At 38.3% G+C, this 27,511-nt stretch overlaps 1 protein-coding gene across 2 annotated transcripts in view; it reads left to right on the top strand.

Annotated features, from left to right (window-relative positions):
• The window catches only part of CHD1 (chromodomain helicase DNA binding protein 1), a 60,042-nt gene extending 44,890 nt beyond the window's left edge, over window positions 1-15,152 (top strand). Inside the window, exons 26-37 of one of the 2 annotated variants that reach the window (XM_051782559.1) lie at window positions 261-391; window positions 765-903; window positions 1,611-1,761; window positions 2,778-2,900; window positions 3,272-3,409; window positions 5,626-5,889; window positions 6,316-6,456; window positions 9,773-9,951; window positions 11,873-11,969; window positions 12,171-12,228; window positions 13,180-13,390; window positions 13,579-15,152. In XM_051782559.1, coding sequence (XP_051638519.1) covers window positions 261-391; window positions 765-903; window positions 1,611-1,761; window positions 2,778-2,900; window positions 3,272-3,409; window positions 5,626-5,889; window positions 6,316-6,456; window positions 9,773-9,951; window positions 11,873-11,969; window positions 12,171-12,228; window positions 13,180-13,390; window positions 13,579-13,942 — 1,996 coding nt within the window. In that variant the 3' untranslated portion in view covers window positions 13,943-15,152. The remainder of the gene's footprint in view (window positions 1-260; window positions 392-764; window positions 904-1,610; window positions 1,762-2,777; window positions 2,901-3,271; window positions 3,410-5,625; window positions 5,890-6,315; window positions 6,457-9,772; window positions 9,952-11,872; window positions 11,970-12,170; window positions 12,229-13,179; window positions 13,391-13,578) is intronic. The other variant, XM_051782560.1, reaches the window with a different exon arrangement.
• The last annotated feature ends 12,359 nt before the right edge of the window (window positions 15,153-27,511 follow it).

The raw sequence follows: 27,511 nt of genomic DNA, 5'->3' as shown, positions 1-27,511 counted from the left end.
AAATGTGTAGTAATTTATGCAGAAATGTGCTAGGGTTAGTGTCCTTTACACTTCCTTTTTTACCACCCTTTGTTACCTGAATCATATACAGGTTTTTTTTCTTGGTTCAAAATTGTACAGAGTGCAGAAAGCACAGGTGGCTTATTTGATATTATTATTGGTAACTTATTTGATCATTTTTCTAGTACCAAAGTCTGAAGGAGTCATTCAAAGTTGCCAAAGTTTCAGAGGTATAAAAATGTGTATTTGTTTTATTACAGGTTAGATGCTGTAGCTAGAGATGCTGAGCTAGTTGATAAATCAGAGACAGATCTTAGACGTTTGGGGGAGCTTGTACATAATGGATGCATTAAAGCCTTAAAGGACAATTCATCTGGACAAGAAAGAGCAGGTACAGTGTTCAGGGGGCTTGAGAGGTCATTGAAAAGCGTCAAGAAGACTGAATTACTCATACACTCTAATCATAACAGAAAACAGTTTTGTTGGAAAATACAAAAATGTTGGCATACTGGGTGATTTAAAAAAGGGGTTATAGTGAGGTGACTGTTTTCCCTTTCTGTGTGTGACTTGTCACTGGAGAATGCAATGTTTTTGCTTTGCTGTGAAATTTAAAAATAATCCTGTTATTTGGAAGATTCTTTCATTCTGGAGCTTACTTCAAGCATTTAGTTAAGAAAAGGTCATTTGGTATAATTGTTTTCTTTACATTTTTCTGATGGTATTTGTAAAGGTAAATAATTTAATAGCTTTGTATTTATATTTAGGAGGGAGACTTGGGAAGGTTAAAGGCCCAACATTCCGAATCTCAGGAGTCCAGGTGAATGCAAAGCTAGTTATCTCTCACGAAGAAGAATTGGCACCATTGCACAAATCCATTCCTTCAGATCCAGAAGAAAGAAAAAGGTATTGATTTTTATATTTTTTAAAGGGCGCAGTAATGTAGAAAACTTGTTAAATTTTATTACCATTTTTCTGACAACTTGGACTCAAAGCACACTTTTAAAAGCATTATCCCTCTAATCCCCATAAGAAGTGGCAGCAGTAACCTGTTCCACATCGGTACTTCATCCTTTCTTCCCTTGCTATAGAAGCCAGTAACAGCTTTGACTTCTCAACTGTATTCACTAGGAACTGTGTTCAGTTACTAATAATAATTAGGACTAGAATTCAGGTTTGCTCAGGAGCTGCTAAATGCTTCTGCTTGGGAGGAATGTTCAAAGCACAGCAGTAGTTGTTTCTGCTCTCTGAAGTTTTTCCCTTGCCACCTTGTGTATCACAATTTCCAAACTATCCACTTAGTTAGCGGTTACACTTGGATGATGATTTTTGCTTTTATTCATGGCTAACAAACTCTGTAATGCAGCTTCTGGCAACAGACAGATGTCTGTTTTTCATATTTTAGTCTTAATAAGCTTTAAAAGACATTTCAGTGCTGATTTCAATAAATACTTTATGGAATTGTTAATAAAATATAATAATAAACACTTGGATTAATTTCTTAAAATTACCAGCTTGTTAGCAGAGAAAATAAATCTAGTTACATCACTTCTCCCTCACTAAGTTTCAGATGTAAAAATCCTTTATTTGTCTTTCTAATCCATTTCTTCTAGATATGTCATCCCATGCCACACGAAGGCTGCTCATTTTGATATAGAATGGGGTAAGGAAGATGATTCCAACTTGTTAATAGGCATCTATGAGTATGGTTATGGCAGCTGGGAAATGATAAAAATGGATCCTGATCTCAGTTTGACACAGAAGGTATGTCATCTACAACATTTCGTTAAGGACTATTTGTTTAGGTAGTGATACTATTAAGTAGAGTTACTGAAAGAGCTTATTTTATAATAAATGAAATTGCAGTTATATTATACATCAGTTATACTTCAGATCACCCTTCTTCTATATTGTTATATTTTAGGGTCTCGTGTATTTGGTTGCAGTATCTTTCTTGCAGTCAGTTGTGTTGCCATGTTCTCATGTGGCTGGGCATCTGTCACTTGAATTTTTCTTTTCAAGTCTTTTCCTTCACTGTTTTGGATGTTCTGGTTTTGGTTATTTTGTGTTCTTGAACTTTTGAGAAGGGAGGTTTTTCTAGAAATTTGATTCAGTTTCCCTCTCCCCACTTAGTCCCCAGGTTCCTCAGTTGAAGCTGTTTTCTCTCCCGACATTGAGAGTAGCCATGCTAGAATTAGTGCAGTAGCCTCTTAGCAATAGTGAGAGACAGGTACTGAGGGAAAGACTGGGGTGAATGAAGTAAACTTTGTGGCACCGGCCTATAGATCTGGGATGTGAGGAGCCAGGTCTCTGTCCACATTTGTTTAATAATGATACCTACTCCTGCCTTCCATTAATTTGTCTGGTTTTTGAAACCATACGTTTGTATTTTTGGCATCTGCAATATACTGTAGTGAGTTCTACATTTAGAAGATGAATGAGTCAGAGCCAGGAGTTCAGTGACTGACTGGTATAGGTGCCCAGAATTTCTTAGAATAACTGTCAGAGTGGAGACAGAAATCTGAGACTGTTTTTTTGAGCTAATTTTAGACTGTGCGACGATTTCCAAGATTCTGCATTAGTTGCTTGATCGGAGAGGAGTGAAAACTTTAAGAAATTCTCCATTGCTCCAAGCATTCTGGCATATTTGTTAGGTATAGTTGGAGTGATTTGTTTACCGCTTCCTTTTGCAGAGGTTTTTCTGTTCTGTGTGCTGCAGGCTAACATCTGAGATTGATAATATGTACTCACAGCTGTGAAACTACCATTGTTCTCCTCAGATTTTGCCAGATGATCCCGATAAGAAACCCCAGGCCAAGCAGTTGCAGACCCGTGCAGACTACCTCATTAAATTACTGAATAAAGACCTTGCAAGGAAGGAAGCACAAAGGCTTGCTGGAGCAGTAAGTAAAATTTGGCATTCAGTAGTGAAATAAAACAATATGCTTCTAGTTGTGTCTGCTGATCCTTTTCTTTTTTTAGTTCTGCTCTTTTTTATTTGTGTAGTATTACTCTATTGCTAATCATAGTACATGAGACTAACTCAGAAAATTTATTGGAAGTTTCACACTATCTTATTCTCTTATTATTTGTGTGTATTCTCTACACACATGTTGCACTATGCTCTGTCTCCAGTCCTGAAAAAAGCAGTGGTCATTAGTGGCAATAAATAAAAGGAACCCTCTCTTTGATGTAAAAACAATTACTTTTTTTGCAACTGTAGTGCAAAGATGCTTGTCATTTGACATTGTTAAAGAGATCAATTTGCTTTCAGGGCAATTCAAAGAGGCGGAAAGCAAGAACTAAAAAGAATAAGATGCTAAAGGCCGCAAAAATAAAAGAAGAAATAAAAAGTGATTCTTCACCACAGCCCTCAGAAAAATCTGATGAAGATGATGATGAGGATAATAAGGTGAGTATCTTTCACATGGTAAAGATGGCTATTTAGTTTTTCCTGTTAGTATCAATATGTATTTTGTCTTCTACTTGGCTTAATAAAATTAAAGCACCTGAACATCGTCCTTTTCCTGTGGCCACCACAACTGATGTTGTATCAGTGCAGGCACATGGAAAATTGTATCTGTTCTAATGATAAGCCATAACTCAGAAGTTATGAGTAGTTTTCCAAATTTTTATAAAAAATGTTATTGTCTAGTTACTGGTGATATTGCTCAGTTTCAGCATTCTTTACAGATTTCAACACCGCATTTGATAGAAATGGAAGCCTAATGTATCACACAATTGTGAAACTAAGTGTTTTGGCTAGTGTGTTATAACTACTGACAGTGATTCTTAAGGTAAAGGTTTTTTTATTCGGCCTCTGGAAAATCATCAGGCTCAATTAGAAAGAGCAACATGAAAAAATTATATTTCAAGGCTTGCACTGAGAGCTCTTGTATACATCACGGCTCTCATTATCCAAAAAGACTGTTTAATCAACTGTTTAATCTTTTTGTGTTCTGTTGCTTCTGATATTTCTTTAGGCCTCTGCTTTTGTTAGATCTTTTTATTTTTGTCATTTATCACACAGGAAAACCAGTAGACATAAAAAGTTAGGGTTATGTCACAGCTAATTTTGGGATTTTGAAAGTAGTTGAAATAAATCAGTGGAAATCTATGTGTACCAATAATTTACTCCCTACTAGCTTTTAAAGTAAACTATTACAAACCATTGTAATTGTCTACTTGTTCTAAAGGAAAAAATACTTCCAGAAAAACAAAGTTAAAATTTAGAAGGACCATGATAAATTTATAAAATTATAGTAATTTTTAACTAAAGCATTCCTGTATGTATTAAAATTGTACAATGAAAACAAAATATAAAGCGAGAGGGAAAAAAAAATCAGTGTAGACTGTCTTATGTTTACAGCTGAAATAATTTGCTAGGAATGAAAAGACTTAAGAACTGTAAGTGTCAACTAGTTTCAGTAAATTAATGCGGGCAACTAAACCTTAAAACTAAGCAGATTAAAGGGTTCATACCACTTAAAAATAAGTGTTAAGACTTCACCTCTACTCAGAAGACACTGCCAGCCAGTTGATTGACTTACTGTGTTTTGGGAAATTGCCTAGAATGCTGTCCCCTTTTGTGTATTTAATAACAGGTATTCATCACTTCAATACCTTTGGACATTGAGTATCAATTGCACTCCTGAAAACTAGACTATATACGAGAGACACCTAAATGATTGGCCTCAGCTGCTTAGCTGCCATACTGCATACAGGATTTAAAACTTACCTGTTTAACTGCTAGAATTATCAGGAAACTTCTGAAGTCACTGGATTGTTGCTAGAAGGTTTCCGTGATACCTAAACACTAGAGTCCTGTTTGGGCTGATTACTTCATACCTGATCTAAGTACTTGTTCAGTTAAGGTATTGGACATTCCTTGGCCTGCTTTTCTGCAACAGTTTCTATATGTGCCCTTCCAGCGTGTGTTTAAAGAGATGATAATGATTCTTGCACCTGTGTTACAATACTTTATTTACTGTCATATTTTTCTTGTGTCTGGAAGGATTTTAGTTTCTGTCTCTGGCCTTATAGGTGAACACTTCGAAGTCATGAACTGAGATTTTCACCTTCAAGTAGTTGAATGGGCCCCTATCAGACAGTCTGTAACTAATGCTTTTTTAAAGCCTAATGAAAACAAACAGCTCTGGAAAAGAGAAATTCGGGACTCTGTTACCTTCTCCTGTGAATGTTTAATATGGGATTGGTAAAAAGTTACTAGGACAAATCTAACTAGATCAGAGGTCTTCTAACATCCCCATCACTTGAGTGTGCTGACCAATCAGCTCAGTTTTGCAAGACCTGCCTCTTTTTAGATTTTAGCTCTTCAGAGTCTAAGTACCTTTAAAGGGACCGAATTTGAAGTTAATTCTAAGTTAAATGGACACAATTTCTCACACCTAGTGCCTCTGCCAAGTCAGTACTTGCTTTGTCACATCCAGGAAGTGCGTGCGTAGTTCTCATCTGTCTTTGCAACTGCATTCAGTTCTATTTGATAGATGTTAAATTGTGTGTCCCAAAAGAAAGAATGAACAGATAAAAAGTGTTTTAATCTGATAGCTGTGAAACTGTATAGCTAGGAACTCAGTTTGACGTGACATATATGCTTGCATATTGCAGGATGAGATTGTTTCAGTGAAACATCTGCATAAAAAATTTAAAGCAGAGAAAGAAAATGAAGAAAAGCCTGAGCCAGATACTGGTATAAAGAAGGAAGCTGAAGAAAAAAGAGAGACAAAAGAAAAGGAAAATAAGAGGGATTTGAAAAGGGAGAAAAAAGAAAAAGAGGATAAGAAAGAATTAAAAGAAAAGGATATTAAAGAAAAGAGAGAAAACAAAGTAAAAGAATCCACACAGAAAGAAAAAGAAGTAAAGGAAGAGAAGGTAACTAGGTTTACTTGTCTTACATAGCACTAGAAAAGGCCACTAGGTTTATGTGAATGATTTTGAGATTAAAAGGTGTTTTGGGTCTGATCAGTTGTCATTTCATTATAGTCTTTTACATAATTTGAAGTTTTATTTTTCCTACCTGAAACCATGAGGACAGGCACTTGAAATGGGAAAGTACATCTTCAATGATACATCCCTTAGTTGGACTGAGAGTACAAGTGTGTGCAAAAGTTATTCTTTTCCTTTTTCATTTTCTATTTCCATCCCAGAGAAAGTAAAAAGTACTGTCACTGAATGTCAGCATAAATTTTATTCTTATTACTGAAGAGAATGCAGTAGTTATGGGGATTGTCATATATTAAAAGGTAATTCCAGAGCCAGAATAAAGCGTACTTAAATATTTTTGTATCTTGTTCTTAGGTAAATGAAATCAAATCTGAAAATAAAGAAAAAACTAAAAAAATTCCATTGTTGGATACTCCAGTTCATATTACTGCAACTAGTGAACCAGTTCCTATATCAGAAGAATCTGAAGAACTGGATCAGAAAACTTTTAGTGTGGTAAGTCCCCTTTCGTAAGTCAGTTTATGTTTATACTTAAGTTTATACTTAATATACTTAATAGTCTAAATGAGGACAATTTCTGATATTCCTGATACTCTTACTGAGCACAGTAGTGCAGGTGATCTTTCCCAGATAAAGTCTCAGATCAATGAATGCTATTGACAGTGTACAAAAATAATTTTTTACTGCATTCCTGCACTTCTGTTTTGCTTTTTTACTGTATTTACTCAGGATAGTACAAAAAAATATCCCATGGTTTGTGTGATGAATAAACTCTACAGATATATCCATCCTCAGGAGTCACTTGTGTATCCTTCTTCTTAAAGAGGAGACATGAATGAACTTAAAAGCAATTGATGGAGTCTCTGGCTTCACCTTATCATATATGCTTTTCTTCTTTGTTAGATAGCAAGAAAAATTAGGTTTCAGCACTTGTCTGCTGAAGTATTGCAAACTTCATTTAGTAGACACAGGAAGGAAAAAATGCTAAAGCCTTTAGAAATACCTTGCTGAAGTAATGTCTATGACACTAAAATAATTCTGTTTAATGACTACTTCTGACTAAGAACTGAATTAACATTTGAGAATAATGTATGTACACACAGTTTATGTGAAGTTTTATAGGTTAGCTGGGGCCTTTGGGAGAGTATTAATGAGTTACTTTGAGCAGCTGTTCTCCTGTGGTGGTTTTGTCATTCAGATTGCAACAGTTGTGTGTTTTTGCCAGCCAGATCTGTTCAGGCTGTTGTGGGTGCTGGCTGTTGTGGGTGCTGGCTGTGACGTGCCAATAGGATTCTCTTGAGTTTGGTAGTGGTTTTATTCTGAACATTCCAAGTAACTCACTTGTGATTTTCAGCATTGGCCTTCAGTAATTCAGGTGGATATGTTTGTGTGGCTAATGACAGAAAATCATAAGTTATATTTTTCTGATCACTTCTTTATTTAAGAAGTGCACTGTTTAAGCTGTCTTTTTAAAGGCTACTTTAATCTGTGGCTAATGCAGTATGTAATCCAAATGCTTAATTAATTTAGTGGCATGAGCTGGCAGTGGAACAGCTTCCCCAGTTTTTCTGAGTTGTCCCTAGATGCTTACATGGTAATCGTAATATTTCATTTCATTCCATTCCAGATATTTGTTTGATTTTCTAGGTTTGGTAGCGTATACAAAAATGGCACTGGGAAGGGGGGGGAGTGTTCTGGAAGGTATGTTTATCATCAGCTGCCATGGTCAGGTGCAGTCTAATCAAACATTTAACTGCACTTTTAAATCGAATTGAGTTGTTCAGGCTTAACTTACTTCACTCACTATGACAAGCAGAAAATGCATGTCACGTTTACCATGCCACTGTACTTCGATACTATTCCTAAGCAAGTGTCTGTAATTTAAACCCTGCCAACTGGGTTTATCTGGATTTATTATTAAAACATTGGATTCCAAGTGTGAAAATTCAAGAATGCGCAACCTTTATTTGAGTTGACATCTCTGTTTTTGCTGGTCTAGGCATCCCCTCTACTCAGTGCTGATGAGACCACATTTCCAGTGCTGTGTCCAGTTCTGAGCCTCTCACTTTGAGAAGGACATTGAGGTGCTGGAGTGTGTCCAGAAAAGGGCAGTGGAGATGGCGAAGGGTCTGGAGCACAAGGTTTATGAGGAGCAGCTGAGGGAGCTGGGGGTGTTTAGCCTGGAGACAAGTAGGCTCAGTGGAGACCTTATTGCTGTCTAAAACTACCTGGAAGGAAGTGTAGCCAAGTGGAAGTTGGCCTCTTCTCCCAGGCAACCAGTGACAGGACAAGGAGGAGCATCCCAAGTAGTGCCAGGAGATGTTCAGGTTGGGTATTAGGGAAAATTTCTTCACTGAAAGAGTGGTTAAGCACTGGAACAGGCTGCCCCGGGAGGTGGTGATGTCACCATCCCTGGAAGTGTTCAAAAATAAAATAACTGGATGTGGGACTTCATAATACTTCAGTGGGTATGGTGGTGTTCGGTTAAAGATGGGACTTAATGATCTTGGAGGTTGTTTATCTTTATGGTTCCATACCCAAACTAGCTTTCCTCTGGGTAGCTCAAGTTCTGCTAATATCTGCATAGGAGTGAGGTTTGAAAAATGTCTATAGAAGCGATTTTGATCCTTTGCTGGATGCCAGGTGTAATTGTTGCAGAAAGTATTTGTTTGAAATGTACTGAAAACTCTCATATTTAATTTTGCCATTGAGTTTGTATAGCTTTCTAGGTGCTAAAAAGTGTAAATCTTGTCCTACATGATTGTGCTCAAAGTTTTAATTGTAAAATCCATTTGTAATAATGTAATTTTCCACAGAAATCCTGTATATTAAATCAGTGCTTGCGTGGCATCCCACCCTTAAGGGGAAGGGAGTGCGCAAGATTCATAGATGCTCGTGGTCAAAAAGAATGACAGAAGTCAGAGGGTCTGCAAAAGTTTACAATATTTTTTTACTAAATTATACCCTTGACATGGAAATCTGTATGTTCTTCCCTGACCTGCCAGATAAGCCCACTGCAGTGGTTTTTGTACAGAGGGGTGGGGTGAAAGGGGGAGGGAGGGAGCGAGAAAGGAACAGATGGTGGGGAGAAAGGGAGGGAAAAACAACTATCAGCAGTCCTGGCTCTAGCATTGATCCAGCAAGGTATCCAGGGCCCTTGGGGTGCCCACACACCTGGGCTTTGTGGGGCAACCTTTTCATAGATAAGTTTTTCCCTCCCTGGAGGTCAAGTTTCTCGCTACGCACATCAGTTACCATGGGCAGTCAGTCCTTCTAGGCCTTACTGGAAATGGGTTGGAGGGCTCTGGGGGTCTTGGGTGGTCTTGTTGCCCCCTTGACAGTCCATGCCTCATCTTCACTCCTGTGCCTGCACAGTACTGTGTTGTGCTTATCTTCAGGAGCCAGAACAAGGATGTTTGTCCCAGAAAAGTGCTGCCCTAACTCTGTATGGGTCCCTTCTCCAGCCACAACAATCCTTTGCTGGCTCCACAGCTGCCCAGCTACTAGTGTTTGAGACGTACACATTAGCACCCTTATCTTCCAGGCTTCTACATCTTGATATCTGTATTTTATACAATCTTTCATAGATAATAAATTTCCAATTTGGTTTATAATACAACTTGTTCCAAAGGAAACCTGCAAAATATTTTCAGGAGCTGTGAGAAAGTCTTGTGTTTCATTTGACAGTATTGTCTTCACCTGCATATATATATATCACAGTAAAAGGTGGATCATGTTTTAGAATATTTTTTTCCTTTTGAATTGATATTTTGAATTTTGAATCACTTGATTAATTTTTTCCGTTTTACAGTGCAAAGAAAGAATGAGACCTGTCAAAGCAGCATTGAAACAGCTGGATCGACCAGAGAAGGGCCTTTCTGAAAGAGAGCAGCTGGAACACACTAGACAGTGTCTTATCAAAATTGGGGATCACATTACTGAATGTCTAAAAGAGTACACAAATCCTGAACAAATTAAACAGTGGAGAAAGTAAGTTATTTATTCTCCTTAGGTTTGCTTGAAAAAGGGAAATCTGTAGTTGCTTCTATTAAGCAGAATAGCTTTTAGTTATTTCTCCTTTTTTTTTCCTCTCTTTCTTGTATCTTTCTGCTCTTTTAAATAGGAATCTATAGAAAGGTGATTATACATTGTTCTGACTTTAAATGGATTGACATTAAGCATTTGCTGCACATCAGTGCATTTTGCTCAGTGGGTGGAGACATCTCACTACTTAATGCTGAAAGCAGACACTGAGGAACTCATCACTAAGCTGTGTTTAGTGGAAGAGCATTCTTACCCTTAAGGATCTGCTTTTTCAACTTTCAACTTTAGATGGTTTTGGTGGTTTATAATTCCTGCTGAAAATACACAGTTCTACAGTTGTGTTGAACTTTTTATGAATTCTTTATTGTTCTAAAAATGTATTCTCATCATGGCTAGGCTTCGCGAACAAAGATTTGGGAAGGCTCTATCCACATTTGCTACAGGCACGCTGGTGGCTTATGAGGCCAATGTGTGACAGACATATCTGATTGCAAAAGGCACAGCAGAAAGACATTACATATTACATATTAACTATGACTTGATAAAAGTATTTATCATAATGTGCTCAGATGCATTTTAAAAGTGAGAGAAGAGTTTACATCTTTATGAGGCGACAATTTTAAAAAAAAATCTTGCTTTGTAAACTATATTTCATTGTTACGTTCTTAATGCAATTTGAGTTGCTTCTATCAGAATGTGCACTTAATATCTTTATTGAGATTGAAAATACATCCTGTGCTTCTGTTCCGCTAAGGGTTGCATTTTCTTGAAGACTTCTTTTAGTGTAGAATGCTTCTGCTGATTTTAATATCTTTACTTCAAAATATTTAGGTGATCTGAGATACAAAAGTAAGATCCATGTCTTACATTTTGGTAAATGTTATATTTTTTAAGTGGGAACTTGAAATAGAGCTATTATTCGTAATAATGCTACAATATTATGTGTAGATTAATAAAATACGTATCTCAACTATCCTTTATAAGAAGTGGTGTAACTTCTATAAAGTTATAATGGTCTCATTAGAGTCAGCATTGACTGGTTGTCTACTTTTGCAAACTTCTAGACAGAAATTACTATGTTTAAATAATCACAGTGAAGGAGCGGACTGTTGCTTCCTGAGCCTAACACTTCAAATATTTCTCAACACCAGTATTCTGTAGACTCTTAAGCATTCCACCTCCAAATTTGACTAAAAGAATTCTGTATCTGTTGAAAGAGCTTTACCTGTGATTATAGAAGCAAATGTTTCCTTAACAATTCCGACATCCTGACAACACAAGACCTGATTTGTTTTTCTTTGGTTCCTTCAAGCACAGATTAGTCACAAATTTATTTCTGTATGACCTCCATTGTCTTTCACAGTTCTCACTTGGTTTCAAAAGCTTTGACCAGACTTAATTCTCCCCAGTATTCTCATATAATAAAGCTTGTTCGTCAAGATAAGAGATTTCAAGTTTGAAAGAATTTTTACTACTTTTTCTTTCCTAATTTTTTTATTTACAATGTGGTAAATACTCAAACAAGCATTTAGAAGACGTATTTAGATTGATAGCTACATTTTTAAGCATTTCAGGAAAATTAACAGAATTGTTATTAGTACTACTTTCCATGCACTTTGCAGTCTGAAGTACTTACAAAAATATTAAGAAGTGACTAATTGTTAAAGGAATTAGCCTTTCAAATGGGTTTTTTTTCAGGTACATAGTATTTATTGTGCAATTAGGCAATACTGTGTAGATTTCATAGTATTTTTGGTTTACTGAAGTACTGTTCAGATTATTTCAGTTAAATCCATGTTCTGTTGCATAATATAGGGAAAATAAATTTATGGAAGAATTATAACTTCTCTCCTTTCTTCTTCTTCAGAAATCTGTGGATTTTTGTCTCCAAGTTTACGGAATTTGATGCCAGAAAGCTGCACAAACTGTATAAACATGCAATCAAAAAACGCCAAGAGTCTCAAGTAATATATTTTATATATATATGTATATTTTAAGTTTTATAACTCTTCCATTATCTTTAAAGGATTATAAGGAACACAGAAATACAGTTCAAGTAGCATTTGTGTTTGTATCATTGCAGTATCTTTTGTTAGGATATTTTTCTAGTGTATCCAGATGAACTTTGGGATTTACCATTATGCTTTTGTACTTGTCTCTTTTAGCAACACAATGACCAGAATGTTAGTACCAATGTGAATACACATGTAATTAGAAATCCAGGTAAGAAACCTTAAGTATAACCTTAAGTATAATCTTGTGTTAGATATCTTAAGTTTTCATGTTTATTTCATTTCACATGTCTCCTAGGTCTGTTTTCCACACTGCTAAGTACCATAAAGAAAGGCTGATTAGCCAGACTTCACTGGTTTCACCAGTTTGCTGATGAAATCCAGCTGAGTGTAGACTGAAGCTGGCACTTAACAGGGTTATTTGACTGTCCTTTAGAAAAATTCAGAAACATTTTTTGTTTTAAATTTTGGGAAGGATGAGAGGTCTGCTCAAAACCTGTAAATTTCTTGGAAATTCTGTGCCTGTTTGCAGCTGTTGTAATGTCACTCCAGTGTAAGAAAGCAAGTTACTCCTTGCAGTCGTAGTTTGTCATTAGTTACATAGGCTGTCTTTTATTGTTGACAAAATCACTGGGTTTTTTCCTGTGTTAGCACACCTGCCTTCTCGTATGTAATACTTCTTTTTATCTGGTGTGATGGAACACTTCGAGTAAATTTTCATGGCCTTAAAATCAGCATCGCGTATTTTGGGAATACCACTGGAATTCTTTTGCTGACAAGGTGTACCTTTAAAACTGTTACCCATACAAAGTCCTTCCCTTCTTAGAGGGGAAGTTGCTGCCATTCTATCTAAAATTGCTCTGCTGGAGGCACCTCTATTCACTGCTCATTTGGACCACACTTTGCTTCATAGGCTGAATGCAGAGGTTGAGAAGTTCAGTTTCCAAGTCCTACACATCTACATTCCACCTTGCTTCCCTCTTTTAAGGTTTCTTTCCATTCACTGGCGTTAGTGCATTTGTCTTTCAACTGCTTAGACATTGTTTCATTTAAATCGTGTCACTTTCATACTCCTTTGCATCAGACAGGTAGCAGTGCTGTTTGAATTAGGTGAAGTAAAGACTTTATGAGACTTCCTTTTAACCTCTGCTTTATTAAACAGATGTGGAAAGACTGAAGGAGAATACAAACCACGATGACAGTAGCAGGGACAGTTACTCTTCTGACAGACATTTGTCACAATACCATGATCATCACAAAGACAGGCATCAGGGGGACACTTATAAGAAAAGCGACTCAAGGAAAAGGCCCTATTCAGCCTTCAGCAACGGAAAAGATCACAGAGAGTGGGATCACTACAAACAAGACAGCAGGTCAGTTTCTCAAGCAGTTTTGAAATCTGGTCAGAATTCCTTTCCTGTTTTTGTAGCAAGCACTGCACAGTCTCTTCTGAGTGATGCAAAGTTGCAACAGTGTCTCTAATGCCAGTCTGTCGATTTGACATAATTGTGGCTCTTAATGTGTTCAGTAACTCTAATATGAATAATTTCATATTTTATAGATACTACAGTGATATTAAACATAGAAAGTTAGATGACTACAGGAGCAGAGACCACAGGTCAAACCTGGAGGGAAGTTTAAAAGACAGTCGGGCTCATTCGGATCATCGTTCCCATTCAGACCACAGGATACATTTGGATCACCGTTCCACTTCCGAATACAGCCATCATAAATCACCTAGAGACTACAGGTATCACTCAGACTGGCAAATGGACCACAGAGCTTCGGGTAGTGGCCCAAGGTCGCCATTGGATCAGAGGTCTCCTTATGGTTCAAGATCTCCCCTAGGTCACAGATCTCCATTTGAACACTCATCAGATCACAAAAGTACACCTGAACATACATGGAGCAGCCGGAAAACATAACAAAGACTGACACTTGCTGGACCTTCTTTTAGCCATATACAGTAAACTAACACAGTAATTGCCTTACATGACTTGAAAGATACAGACGGGATATTCTATCAGTAGCAGTATTGTTACTTCTTTCCAGGATGCAAGGTCTATTATCCCAACAGAAGAAAAATATTTTTGTATTTAAAGTTTATGCTGCACTGTGCTGCAAATGCTGTGGCACTTTTTTTAAGAAATGGAAGATGTTTACTTTTACAGGGACCTCAACACTGCCCATTTCAGACTGGATCTTACTATAAAACTCTTCATGTCAAAGTGGTTTGAGGCTGATAATGTTTTAAGTTATGTTTGTAAACGAACTTTTAAACACTGACCTGTGCTCATATTTCAGGAGGGAATGGGGAGATTATTTTTTTTCTTAGTAAAGAACTCTCAAGGACTTTGTTCACTTTCCAAAGCTACTTGTTTACATTGTACACTGCGACCACCTTGCCGCTTTTCATCACAAGCTTGAATATTTAAATTCTGTACCTATAACTGTAAAATAGCCAGGATTTCTCCTGTTTGTGATCAGTTACAATGCCTTTTTACAAAACAAACAAACAAATAATAAAAAAAAGCAAAACACAAACAAATGGCTGTAAATTGTTGTAAATTTATTAAATGAGCTTTTCCCCCCCTCAGGCTTTTTTCGACTGTTCCTTTCCCCACCAACTCAGGCCTTCTTGTCACAAGTATGAAATAAAATCAGTGTACTTATATGTTTCAATAAAAGATCTTGATGGAGTCACTCCTCAGAATGTAAAAATGGGGAAAGGGAACATTTTATTCCACTTAGTGCTCCCTTTATTGGATACTTTAGAAACACGTTTTGGGGTTTTGTTTGGGTTTTTTTCCCTATTAACCTGTCAGTGTTGTGATTGTTTGTAATGAAATGGTAAGAAATACCCAGCTAAACTGTGCTCTGGAAAGCTTTTCAGGTGCATTGGTTTTAAAGGAGGAATGTTGAGTATCAGAAGACTTCAGTATCCAAATCAGTCAAAATTCATTGTAAATTCATTTGTGTTCCCTCTTCGACATGGGCAATAATGTCAAATGTGCTATGCAGCTAGTTAATATTTTAGAAGATTTGAATTATGACTTTATTGACAGAATTGTTACAATGCACACTGATTGTACATAGATAACTTCTATCTGACAAATTAAATTTAAACTAAAAGGACATGTGGGTCTCGTAGTTTTCTCCTATGTTTTTCTCTACAGTGTTACTTTTTCTCACATTTACCCATAAAAGCATTAAAAGTACTAAATTTTAATCCCTGTGACAAGTAGGGAGAATACCTAGCCTGGCATCATTTGGCAGGAGCTGTGTCTGTTGTTCTAGTTTTATTCCACTCTTGCAATGTTAAGCATTTTTTCCAGTTAGACAGGTTTGTATGAAAGGATCAACATAGAATCAAAAATCTGTCCATGGAGTATTTCTTAGATCTCAGTGTAGGCACATTAAGTGTTAAGCTCATTTAGTGTAGGCTGGGACTTGGTTAATTAGTGCTGCTTCATTTCTTAGCTCTTCATCATGACAGGGTCTAGAGGGTTTGAGTTGTTCTGCTTTCAAGCTTGATGGCTGCAGCAGTGTTTAGGCAGCAGAGTGGTGTCTGATAAGGTTGTGCACCTTCCACTTCCAGGGGGGAAAATCTAGAAGCGGGAGTATCTCTGATCCCTGCCCCAATTCTCCCTGCTCAGGAAGTGCTGTACAGATCCATCAGGAGAGCACAGACAGGGCATCCCACCAAGCCTACACCAGTTCAGCTGTTAGGGCACTGTGATCTCACTCACTGTGACCAGCCTCACTGTGGTTGGTCTGCAGATGTTTGCAGTGAAGATACCTCAGGTCTCTCAAATACTTGGTGGTTTTGATGATGTAGATCTTTGGGAATTAGTCTACTTAGGCTTTGTAACTTTTATTCAATCATATTTACAGATACACAAATCACATTTGCCTCCATTTAATTTTTCCCCTCTGTTTTCCATTAAATTGTAAGTATTGGAAAAGACAACGCAGAAAGAACCGTGTCTTGTCAATACCACCTAAGGAGTCTTTCTGCTGTGCCTTTTGCAGCCTGACTTGCCTATCTCACATTGGCCTTTTTAGCCACCAGCGCGCTTGTAGCAAATGTGGGTAGAGCCCTTCCCAAATCTTCATTTGCGAAGCCCAGCCATGATGATGATTGGAAGTTTGATAGTCCATTGCTTATGAGGCCTGTTGTGGTTTATCTTACTATTCAGTCCCATATCCTCTGCAAATGAGACATTTATCATTCAGTTGATGCACATAAATTTGATCCTTTGTTCATTTGTAATGAACAGTCTCCAAGCAGTGTGTCAAGTTCTGAAGCATCCATCAGATACTAGTGTTGCCTGTCTGTCAGAGGTTTTGGAAAGTAAGATTTCTGATGATTGCAAGAGAACTCCTCAGACAGCTGTTGATAAAAGATTATGGTGTCATCTACCACACATGGAAGTCTAAGATTTCCATCTTAATCCTGTTGCATATTTCTAGTCTACCATTCCCAGTACTACCTAAAAGAATAGATTGTTGTTCAGTCTGAAAAAGCACATTAAAAAACATAGTGCTGCTCTTAGTTTTAAGGAGAGGGAAATGCACGGTCAGGCTGCTGTTAGTTGTCAGGGGCTGTGATATGATGTGACCATCATTTGCCTGCTCGCAGCTGCTCTGTGTTTTCCCCATTTTGATTCTCAGTACAGATGTCCTGGTGTCTGAGGAGCACTCAGCTCCTGAGTCCTGAGAGCCTTTCACCACAATCAACAGGACTTGGAAAGGATTCAAGCACCAACCACAAGAGGAACCTGCAGGAACATGATCCTCCTACAAAAGGAGAGTGCCCTGACTTCCTGTGGTGGGTTCACCTTGGCTGAATGCCAGATGCCCACCCAGTTGCTCTATCCCTCCCCTTCCCAGCAGGACAGGGGAGAGAGTAAGGTGAGAAAAGAAAACACAAAACATGGGTTGTGATAAGGTAGTTTATATTTATGCAAAAAAGAAAGCAAAAGCATCTTGTGCGTGCACACAAAGCAGAAGCCAGCAGTTCATCTCTACTTCCCATAAGCAGCGATGGTCGGCCACTTCTCTGAGAAGCAGGGCTCCAGCATGTGTAACAGTTGTCAGCAGGCAGCCATCAGAGACAATAAATGCCTCTGATCCTGCTCCTTGCCTCAGCTTTTATATCTGGGTTGATGCCATATGGTCTGGAATATCCCCTTGGTCAGTTTGGGTCAGCTGGGCTACTCGTGTCCCCTCCCAGGATCTCGCCCTTGATTGAAGAAGGAATGTTACAGTGTTGGTGCTGTGCTCAGCAGAAGCCAAAACATGGGTGTGTTATCAACACTCCTCTAGCTACTGATGCAGAGCACGGCACTGTGAGGGCTACTATGGGGAAATAAATTCCTGCTCAGCCAGACCCACCACACCTCCCTTTGAGACACTGACTCCCTGATGAGTATCTTTGATGCCTGTCTTCCCTATTTCTGAATCTCGATTGGCTTGCTTTGTCCCTCTGTGATAGTTTGTCATCCACAAATGGATCTTGTCACTTCTACAGCTCTTGCTGTGTGGCTGCAGGATTCCACTTGCTTTATAAAATCCCAGTGAAGTACCCTGGTAGCAAGGCAGTTCTAAGGAGCTATTTCTATCTCCAGTGTTACGTTTAGTGTTGTCTTCAGTGGCAACAATTCTTTTTGGCAGAAAATTACCTCACCATTACTTGGAAAGATTGGCAAGACTGAAGACACTAACGGAGTTCGTCTTGATGAGACATTTTATTGCAACCTTCTCCATGATCAAGTTTTATTTGACCAACAAATTAATTAAATCCTGGCTTGTTTTTGTGTACTAAGCTGAAATAAAGTCCTTTACAAAAACAAATGCAGACTATCTCTTGCTTCCTTCTGTTAGAGAGTAGTAAGTCTTAAGATCAGTAATACCTGGTCATGAAACATCCACTTGTACTTAACAAGGTTTGTTTTACTGAACTGTGTTGGGACAGGTATGTAGTGCTGTCACTTTATGTCTGCATTCTTCTAACAAGCTGCTGTGGGTGCACCTGAAGTTTAAGTTTTGTTCTCAAAATTTTATGCTGAAGCTTTTATTTGTGAAACACTCCAGAAGCAGTAGCTAAGAAATACAATTGTGTGAGACACTGATAGCAGCAGAATGAAGAGGAGGTTCATGGAATTGGTTTTTTTTTTTCTCTTGTAGTCCAATTACTAAAGATATTTAAGTTGAGAACACCTGAGTAATGGGGAGTACCTTCTGGTCCACCCATCCTTATGCTCTCAGAGATTGAATTCTCATTTTGGTGAGGATTTTGGAAACCCAGGCAAACTACTCCTCCCCAAAATCAACCACAGGAAATTTTAGAGAATAGAAAAGGAAGACAATACAGCAGAAAAGTCATTCATATAATGTATCTATGATTCTTCAAAGCACAGTGCATTCTTGGGAAATGCTTAATGAAGAGGTCTTATCTGGTTTAAGTTCATACAGCTAAAATAGGGGCTTACTGGATTACCTGCTAGTCTAAAAGTCATGTAGAGTGATGAAAGTGAGAAAGAGAAGGTGAGATGTGCTGTTAACAAGGAGCTGGCAAAATTGCTAGAACAGATAAAACCAGTGTGTCCCAGAGCATGGAGGTTTAATACAGATGCTGCTTAATGGTGCATTTAGCCCTTTTTTTTTGACAGTTTTTAGATCATCCAAGTAGTTTCATGGTGGATTAAATACTGCAATCAAAAAGTTGTTGTCCCAGGAGCAGCTACAGTCAAAGCACATTTCATGAGCTTTATGGAAAGTGAGATGAAAAACACATAATTATTGAAGACAGGAAATTGCCCATTCAAGACTTTTGAGATATTTTAAAGTATAAATTTTAGATCTAGACTGAGTTTGTGCACTAAGGCTCAAGTCCAAAGAGCACATTTGGACATTATTATTACCATTTATTTGCTAAAACTAAGTATGTTATATGACACAGTTTTTTCATCAAGCACAGTTTTAAGTCTGTCTTCTCCAAAAATAAACATCCAGAAATCCTGTCAGAAAATCATATACCACTGATCACATATGAGAAAGTAATCAGAGAGTTTTTATTTCTGCAGTACTCTCAGACTTTCACTGAGTTTTATTTGCAACAGAGTTAGTATTTGCTGAAGTAACTGGAGCATTTGCAAAATAATCTCCTCACTCATCACTTAAAATTAGCCACTGGTTTTGGTTTGCAGAAATTCTAGTATTGGTAAGTGACTACCTTTATCGTATAGATCAAATGTTATTTTAACATTCCTTTTAATCACAGAGGAGCAAAAAGGACTTCAAAGCTCTGATTTTTGTAAGCATATTAGAACAGCATTCTTTTCCATTCTTGGAACTGTGAAACGTGGTTGATGTCTGAGCACCACATACAACTACCATGGAACCGAGTACCCCTAATAGAACTGTTAGAGGTCCACAGCCTCAAGTGCCTTTCAGTTCTTTTGTCTGGAACTAACTGCTCCATCTCTCTGGTACTGCTTGCAAAGGAGTTGTTAATATGAGAGATAGATTTCTGTTTTAAATTTTTCACTAAATTTGACTTGGGAGGGTTGACAATATTCTTCCTGTAATGAAATCTACAGGTGAATTCTCTATCCAGAACAGAATAAGCAGGAGGTCAGTTTTGAAAGCTCTCAAACAGAAAATTGTATTTTGCCTTGCTGAACTTCAAAACTATCACATCTAGAAGGGTAAGGTCTAACTCAATCTTTTTCTTGGCATGAAAGGGCTGGGGAATTATTTCCCAAGATCTTAAGGGTTCAATAAATCATGTCAAATTCCAAATAAATACATCTGAAGAGTTAGGGTGCAGTTATTCATTAACCATAATGCCAGAGGGAAACATGCACAGGAAGGCGATACTCCGTGAGCTTTAATGAAAACAAAAACACACACAAAGCACAGCATTCTCTAGTTTGGTGGTTTAAAACTGTGCTCTTCCCTTCAAATGTATTGCACTGGGACAGTCACAGGTAGATGCCTGGAGTGTACATCAGTGAGCTAGTACAACAGATCACCCTGTGGGACCTCCATATGCTAGTATGATCTGGACAAGTTTTTAAAATACAAATTTTACCTGGTATGTTTTCTTTGACAGTGCAGCCTTCCTCATCTTGTTTTGAATGAATTAATTTACTCTTATCAGTGAACATGAACTTATCAGAAAAGCACCATATGCTCAGCTGTGACAGTTTTCAAGGATGTAACCTCAGACAGTCATAGATGACTGTCCTTCTGCATTATCAAAATTCCAGAGAAACTCCATAAATGTGAGTGCAAGCGGGACAAAACCTAACCTTGTCACAGTGGGAGAGGATGTGAAGTTTAAAGAGTTTTTATTATTTCAAGTGCCACTACTGAACACAAGAAAGTGTGATGTGTCTTAAAGCATCGACTTACTTGTAAACTACCCAATTTGCTTTAAAAATTTTGAGTGTGTTATCTGTACTTGTAAGGATCACTCATAATTTGGTGGAAAAAATATTGATAGGGACATCACAACCAGACCTTATTATTAGAACCACAACCTATATTTTCATAATTAAAAAAAAGACATTGTCCTTAATTTGAAATTTGCCTACATTTACTGTGAGTCAAGTTAGTTTTCCATTCATAACCTAAAGGCCTAAAATATGGGTTTGTAGTAATAACATACTGAATAAACAGATGGACTGACAGTCTACCATTTCTTTACAAAAATCCATGTTTTCAATAAATACACAAAAAATTCAAAACCAAGGCAAGAATATTTTTAATTACAGTATTTTCACTTCCCTCCCATAAATTTAAGAATGACTTGACATTTGCATAATTGCAAAACAAATCACTTAAAAGTTAGGAGATTACAGAACAAAGTTTGCTTTCAGAATCTTAATTTAGACCCCTCTCTGCAATTCTTACAATGCAACTTCAATGACAGTACCCCAAACTATTTTTTCTAGGGAAGCCCACTTCATCTGCTGCACTGAGTACATCACGACAGTACACTGCACAGAGTGCATGAAATAAATTCAGTATCTATTTCATAATTATTCAGTGTATGATCATGGGTAGGTCTCACCCAATTGGTGATTTCCAGCCAATGCAGGGATATCACATCTCCATTTTTGTGCCAACTCCAGTGCTTTTGTGGTTACTCCAGGTCTTCCACCCAGGGGTGCAAATGTGCCACAGTACCAGCTGGTTTAGGTGTTGTTAGCTTTTTGCTTATCAATTAAGAATTTTAATGAGACGGTAAGGCACTGTCTGTTTACATCAAATATTCTGTATTACATAAAAAATAATTGCTCTCCAGTAAAACTTGACAAAAATTACTGTACTTATTGAATGGAGTTAAGTGGAATGTGGCTGAAAAGAGAGGTTCTGGTGGATTATCCTCATTTCTTCTTCATGATTATTTCTTCCCTGCATATGTGTCACCAAGAAACAGCCATATAGAAGTTATTATATATTCTTGTAAGTTTCAGTCTCTTAAACACTTTACTATTTCTATGGCCACTTTTTAGATACCAACTGCTCTTGGTTTTGCCTTTTAATGTGATCTTAGAAAGCTAAAATTGAAGAGGTTTTTATGAGTGAGCAGCAGGCATTACACTGTTTTCTAATCAGAAAGTACTTCTTGAAGTGCAAGATGTTTATTTACAAAGCTCAGATTCATTTTGCTTTGTAAATTCACTTTTTTCTTTGTCTGATTTGCTTTCTGTTCTCCTTTGCTATTCAGCCTTCTCATATGATAGAGATACATTCTTATAATAAGGATTCCATTCCATCTTGAGTAGAAGATGGGGTGGGGAGAGGAGGAATGTTACTTCTCTTGTCAGATATTCAGAGGAGCAGTTAGAGTCACTGGAAAGGAGTTGCACTTCCAAATGTGTTGAACAGCAAGTGAGCTGCTGAAATGCTTCCCTTGGACAATTCAGAGCATGGTTTCTTCTTTGAGACTGTGTGACTGTGACAGCTTAATGCCTAAATGGTTAAAAGAAATCTACTTGCAAATGTTTGCATGGGCTGTGATATGTAAAAAAATAAGTACTGATTTCTCTAAACTTACTAGCAATGGTCAGTAATTTCAAAGAATACAGTACCCTGAAAGCTTTTAATATGGATGATTTCTTTCCCCAAAACATTGTTAATATTCAACTGTTTATTAATGTTAAATCTGTAATGATTAACCATGAGATTATTTGTATTAATTTTCAGCTTTGTGAATAGTAAAATTTCACACATCAAATTTTCATGTTTCCTATGGTCTGTGTATTTCTCTCAAACCTAATTCAGATGTAAAATATGTATGTTAACTGTATCTTGAGCTCCAGAACGGAGAAACATTCTTGCAATGAATCAAAAAACTAACAATTTAAGAACTAGGTGGTTGGTACAATTAGTTTCAGATCTTTCTAGACTATGAAGTGAGTCCCACTGACAGAACATCTAAAATGACCATTATAGCACAAATACAAAGAGATCATTATGGCTATTTCTGATGTACTTTATTGATTAATATTTCAGGTAAAGTTTACAACATCAGAAAGAGGGACAAGAACAGAAGAGCAAAGAATAACGTAATCTAAGAGAAGACCTTTAAGATCAATGTTGCAGCTGGTGGATAAAGAAAGTGAAACTTTCATCATGTGTTTGGTTAATACTGCAATAGAATTACAGAACCATTAGGGTATATGAAAAAGAGCAAAGCAAACAGATTACAAGAGCAAAGGAGAGTATTTCCAGCAATGCACCAATCTTAATTACAGTCCAGGACAGTGCTTCTAAGTCTTGTTAACCTGTGCCTGACCTTGGGCAATCATATCTCCGAACTGTAGCAGTAAGGGATATGTCAGCTTGACTCAGGAGCCTGCACCGGAGGATGGAGGCAAAGTCCGTGCACACATCCAGGTGTGGGAAATGCAGACTCACAGGGGGCAAAGACTGGAGGGTATCCTGCCCCACCTGCAGATCTGTACTACAGAAGAGATTCAGAGCCCTGGTAGCAGATAAGGGGCTGGGATATCACCACCTGATGACACTGCCACATCTGGCAGCCTGTGAGCCTCTGGCAGCAGCAGCTAGGGGGAGATGGGAAGTGAGAGCAAAGAGGAACTGCCTGTGGTGGGCAGAGGTCCTGGTGACCAGACTGACCCAGGTCTAAAGAGGTTTGCTGCTTCACATGGGTTCTGTGGGGAGGCTGCCAAGGCTTCTCTGGTTCTTGGCCAACTCAAGCACCACCCATGTGGCCAGGGGGGACCTGGAGCAGAACAAGAATGTCTGTGTCGCTCTGGAGGTGAGGACCAAGGGCACCAGGGTCCTGTGGTGCCATTTGTCAGCAAAAGGAGGAATTTGAGGAGCGGACAGATCCTGTGGATCAACAGCCACTTTTGCAGCTGGTCTCAGAGGCTTCAGCTTTTATGACCACCAGGCCATTTTGAAGATAAGGATGGATAATTGGTCCTACGTGACTTGACTGTGGCAGAACAGCTTCTCATATCTGTCAAGCCTAGTGAGAAGAGCTTCGAATTAGGAACAGCAAGGAGGGGGAGATGATGATCCACCATCAAGAGAGGTAGTTGTGACATGGATTCACAAGCAAAGGTCTCAGAGTGATGTGGACAAGAGAGACCTTGCAGCCAGCAAAACAGGGCATACGGCTAGCCCCACACAAATAAGGATGTGCAAAGAGGACTGAATGATGGTGGAAGTTTTCACCCCCTTTCCGGAAAATCATGACTGGGTACCTCTCTACATGCACAGAGCATGCAGTCACTACAGACTTCATCTGATTGCCATGGCTTTTCAACAGCTTAGCAACATCTGCCAGCTCCCTCAGGATCTTGGGATGCATCTCATCATGTCCCATGGATTTGTGGATGTTCAAAATCAAGGCTCATGTGCAAAAACTGGGGTTTGTAAATTTGCAGGGGCTATAGCCTTTGGCAAGGGTTTTCTTGATATAACCCCAGAAACAGAATAGGCATTATCCATGTGTATAAGGTTATGTTATGGATTTTTTTCTGTCTAGGTAGAAAATCTGTAAGAGTTGGAAAGTGAAAATGCAAAGCTCTGTTAACTTCAAAATGAAATGTGAATTTCTTCTTGTGGCTGCATATTTGCTTGCTTGAATTACATTCTATGGGTGGCAGAGTGGGAAGGCATTGCTGAATAGCTATAGATGGAATGGTAACTTCAACTCCGCTTCCTCCTCACTGTAAGGAAGTTATGAGAAGTGTTTTGTGTCTTTATAGAAAAATGCAGCTAATGGTGAGTGCTATAGGCTTGAAACAAAACTTTTGAGGTCACAGGCAGGGGAAAGAGCTTCCTCAAAATTCAGGGATTCAGCCAAAGCTGATACACAATACTCTAATCCCTATATTCAAAGCTATGTGTAAGGATGAAATAAATGAAGAATGGAAGCATTGTATTCCTCCTTCGTGAGTGGGTAGACTGAATGCTGGTTCTATGGGTAAAGAAGAGATGAAAAGGCAAGATGGAGAAATTCCTACTTGTCTTAGTGTGTCTAAATCACCAAATAGTCACTCTAGCACATTAGAAGATTATATCCAGAGATTAAAAATAAAGGAGACTCTCTATGTACATAGTGACCCATATGCACATTTAATAAAGAACCCCCCACTGAGGGGAAATTACCTTAAAAACCCCAACAAACAAATACTTACATTGTTACCTAGGGAAGTTCCATTACTGACTGTTTAGATAACCCTTATTGTCCACAATTAGACTGCAATTAACAGCTCTTTGTTTAAGGTAAGTACTCCACCAGAGGCCAATGTATTGCCATTTAACCGGCATTTTAAATAGTCAGTAAAAATATTTTCTGAGCAAAGCTGAAACAGGGAGGGCTTTTACTTCTTGCCATTAGATAATTCATTCACTTATAAAGGACCTGGTTTTAGATTGTAGGGCTGTGAGGTTTGATTGTTTTTTTACCCAGAGAGGTATTACATATAATGTTGATTTTAAGAATTTGCATTATAATTGTTAGCACTACCAGACAAGACTTAAGACTGAAAGAGCTGGTAATGTTTTCACTTTTGAAGTCAACCTCCTTATTACACTCTCCCTCTTTGCTTTTGATTCACATCTCTGACTGGATGAAATGGATCTTTCCTGGTGGAACTAAATGGGAAGAAATGTTTCAGAAGATCATGTAACACACTCCAGCTGCTGACAGTGGTTTCCTCTGGTTGAGCCAGTGTAGAAATAACTCAAAGAAACAGAAGTAGAGATTTCTTACTACACTTCTGCTCCCATCAGACAATGTACAAGCAATATCCTAACACTTTTTTCAAGAAAGCTCTATTTGTCTTGCTTTTCTGATTTTTACTAGAGTCTAAACCCCGAACTAGAAAGTGTTTCCACTTGTACAGGCCCTCTGCTTGTGTCAGTGAATCAGCCACATCAGGACTGCCAACCATACAAAACAATGCACCCAACAAAAGTCAAAAAGTAATCAATAGTCTGTCAAGAAGATCTGCTGACAAAGAAGAAACTCTTAGCACTTCTGTCAACGAATATGCATGTGGAAAACTTTCAAGGACTCACACACAGAGGGTAATCCCTGAAGGACTTGATATGTTTTGACTGAGGAGCCTTGACTAGCTGTGGAGAAAGGGCAGACTGATTGCACAGACACATCTGAATTGATTTTTCAGCAATTATTCTTATTATAGAGGAATATCTGTATCTGATTTCCCAATGGGACTAATTATTGATCTCTTTACCGTAATAAAGGCCACTTCATTTGCAAGAAGAGGTAAGACTTGTGACTTCTTTTTTACGTAAGTATTGAAAAAAAAAATGGTGGCATTCCAAAGATCTCAAACACTACTGTGCAAGCCACATTTTAATGATTAGGGAGGGCCTTTTTACAGAATTTATCATTGCTGAAGGATTGTAAAATTACTCAATGAAAAAAAAAATGTTTTTCAAAAAGCCTACCCTGGTAACAATTCTCTCTCATGCCTTCGGATCAACTTATTTTTAAGGGAATCAGTTCACTGTGTTTTCAGGAGGCTGGGGAGTGATGACTGGCAGCACCTGAAGAAGTAAGAACTAGATGAAGGCAGGTCATGCCAAACCACTGGCACTACATATAGGTCAGGGACAAGGGATAAGAGATGGCATCACAAACAGTGATGTACCTCACTTTTTAACTTGCCCTATCCACCACAAGGGTAGCCACCATTAGGCTCCCTCTACAGAGAGGCAGGGTTATGGAAAGAGTTATTTCTCCAATGCATCCCACCTACAGGAAGTGGGAGGGGTGTGTTTCAAACCTAACACACCCTTTGAAGGCAGGTCTCATACACTTCCAAGACTAGTACGAAAAAGCATTTTTCCTGAGAAAGGATAGCAGATGGATCTAGCCAGATAAAAGCTGATAAACCCAGTAGGATAAAGATTACAGTCACCTGAGAAGGCAAGAAACCTTGTTTACACATCTTCATTACACAATTTGGAGTGGGGATTCAAACACACACTATCTCTTACTTTCTAGTCAAACACATTAACAATTTGGCTGCAGGGTATTTAAGGTTTTGGCAACCTCAGCTGTTGAAATTTTTGCTTTCTGTAAAACACTTGCATGGTAATGGCAGCACAGGACACCAAAGAACAGCCTAAAAGATAAAACACTCTAATTAGAAAATACAGCCCTTGCTCCTATGCAGCCTTTTTCTATACTTTGCACCATTCAAAGTATAGAATATATCACAGAAAAAGTAAACAGTCTGGCATTGAAAGGCCAAAATTAAGATCAGAAGCCTTACCACTAAGACTTTACCCACTCAGTTTCTCTCCTTTGTCCCAACTTCAGCTTTTTTTTTCTTTTCTGGCCTTCCCCTGCCTCGCGCAAACCTGCCTTGGGAGGGGAGAAGGGGCCAAGACAGCAAGGAAGGGAGGGCTTTGTTGCCTTATTCAGGTCTGCTTTCAAGAGAATCAAAGAGTACAGGCCAGGCCCAGGTCTGCTGTGAGGCTTTCGGAGGCCAAGGTGCATCCATCAGATAGGCCTGGGAGACAGATGGGGTGCTATGCAGCAAGTGTTGGATCAGCTGGCTTGTCTCGAGCAAGCAGATTGTCGCTGGATACAAACCTAGGCTGGAATTTAAAATGTACCCATCAGGGCTAGACTAATTTCATTTTAAAATAGCTGTCTGGGCTTCCCCCTCTATAGAAAAATAGCAGTAGGCATCTCCAGAAGGCAATTCAACCCAACCTACAATATTGCTATTTACTTCACTGAATACGGAGAAGGCTTACGTGTTTAGTTTACCTAATTTAGATGAAATACCTCTCAATCACTAAAGTATGCCTCGTCTCCTTTAAGGCAACTAAGACCTTGTTTGGATAAAGCTATCCCTTGGTAACACCACAGAATGGCACTATTCCATAATAGCTCCCAGCTGTTAGTCTCACCAGATGTGAAAGACCAAGACAGAAGAGGAGTTTCAACTTGCCTCTCC

This window comes from Manacus candei, unplaced genomic scaffold (assembly GCF_025592945.1).
Source record: "Manacus candei isolate 608988 ecotype Guabito, Panama unplaced genomic scaffold, ASM2559294v1 h1tg000016l, whole genome shotgun sequence".
NCBI lineage: Eukaryota > Metazoa > Chordata > Aves > Passeriformes > Pipridae > Manacus > Manacus candei.
Note: the sequence above shows the minus strand (reverse complement) of the source record. Positions and strands in the feature narration are given on the sequence as shown.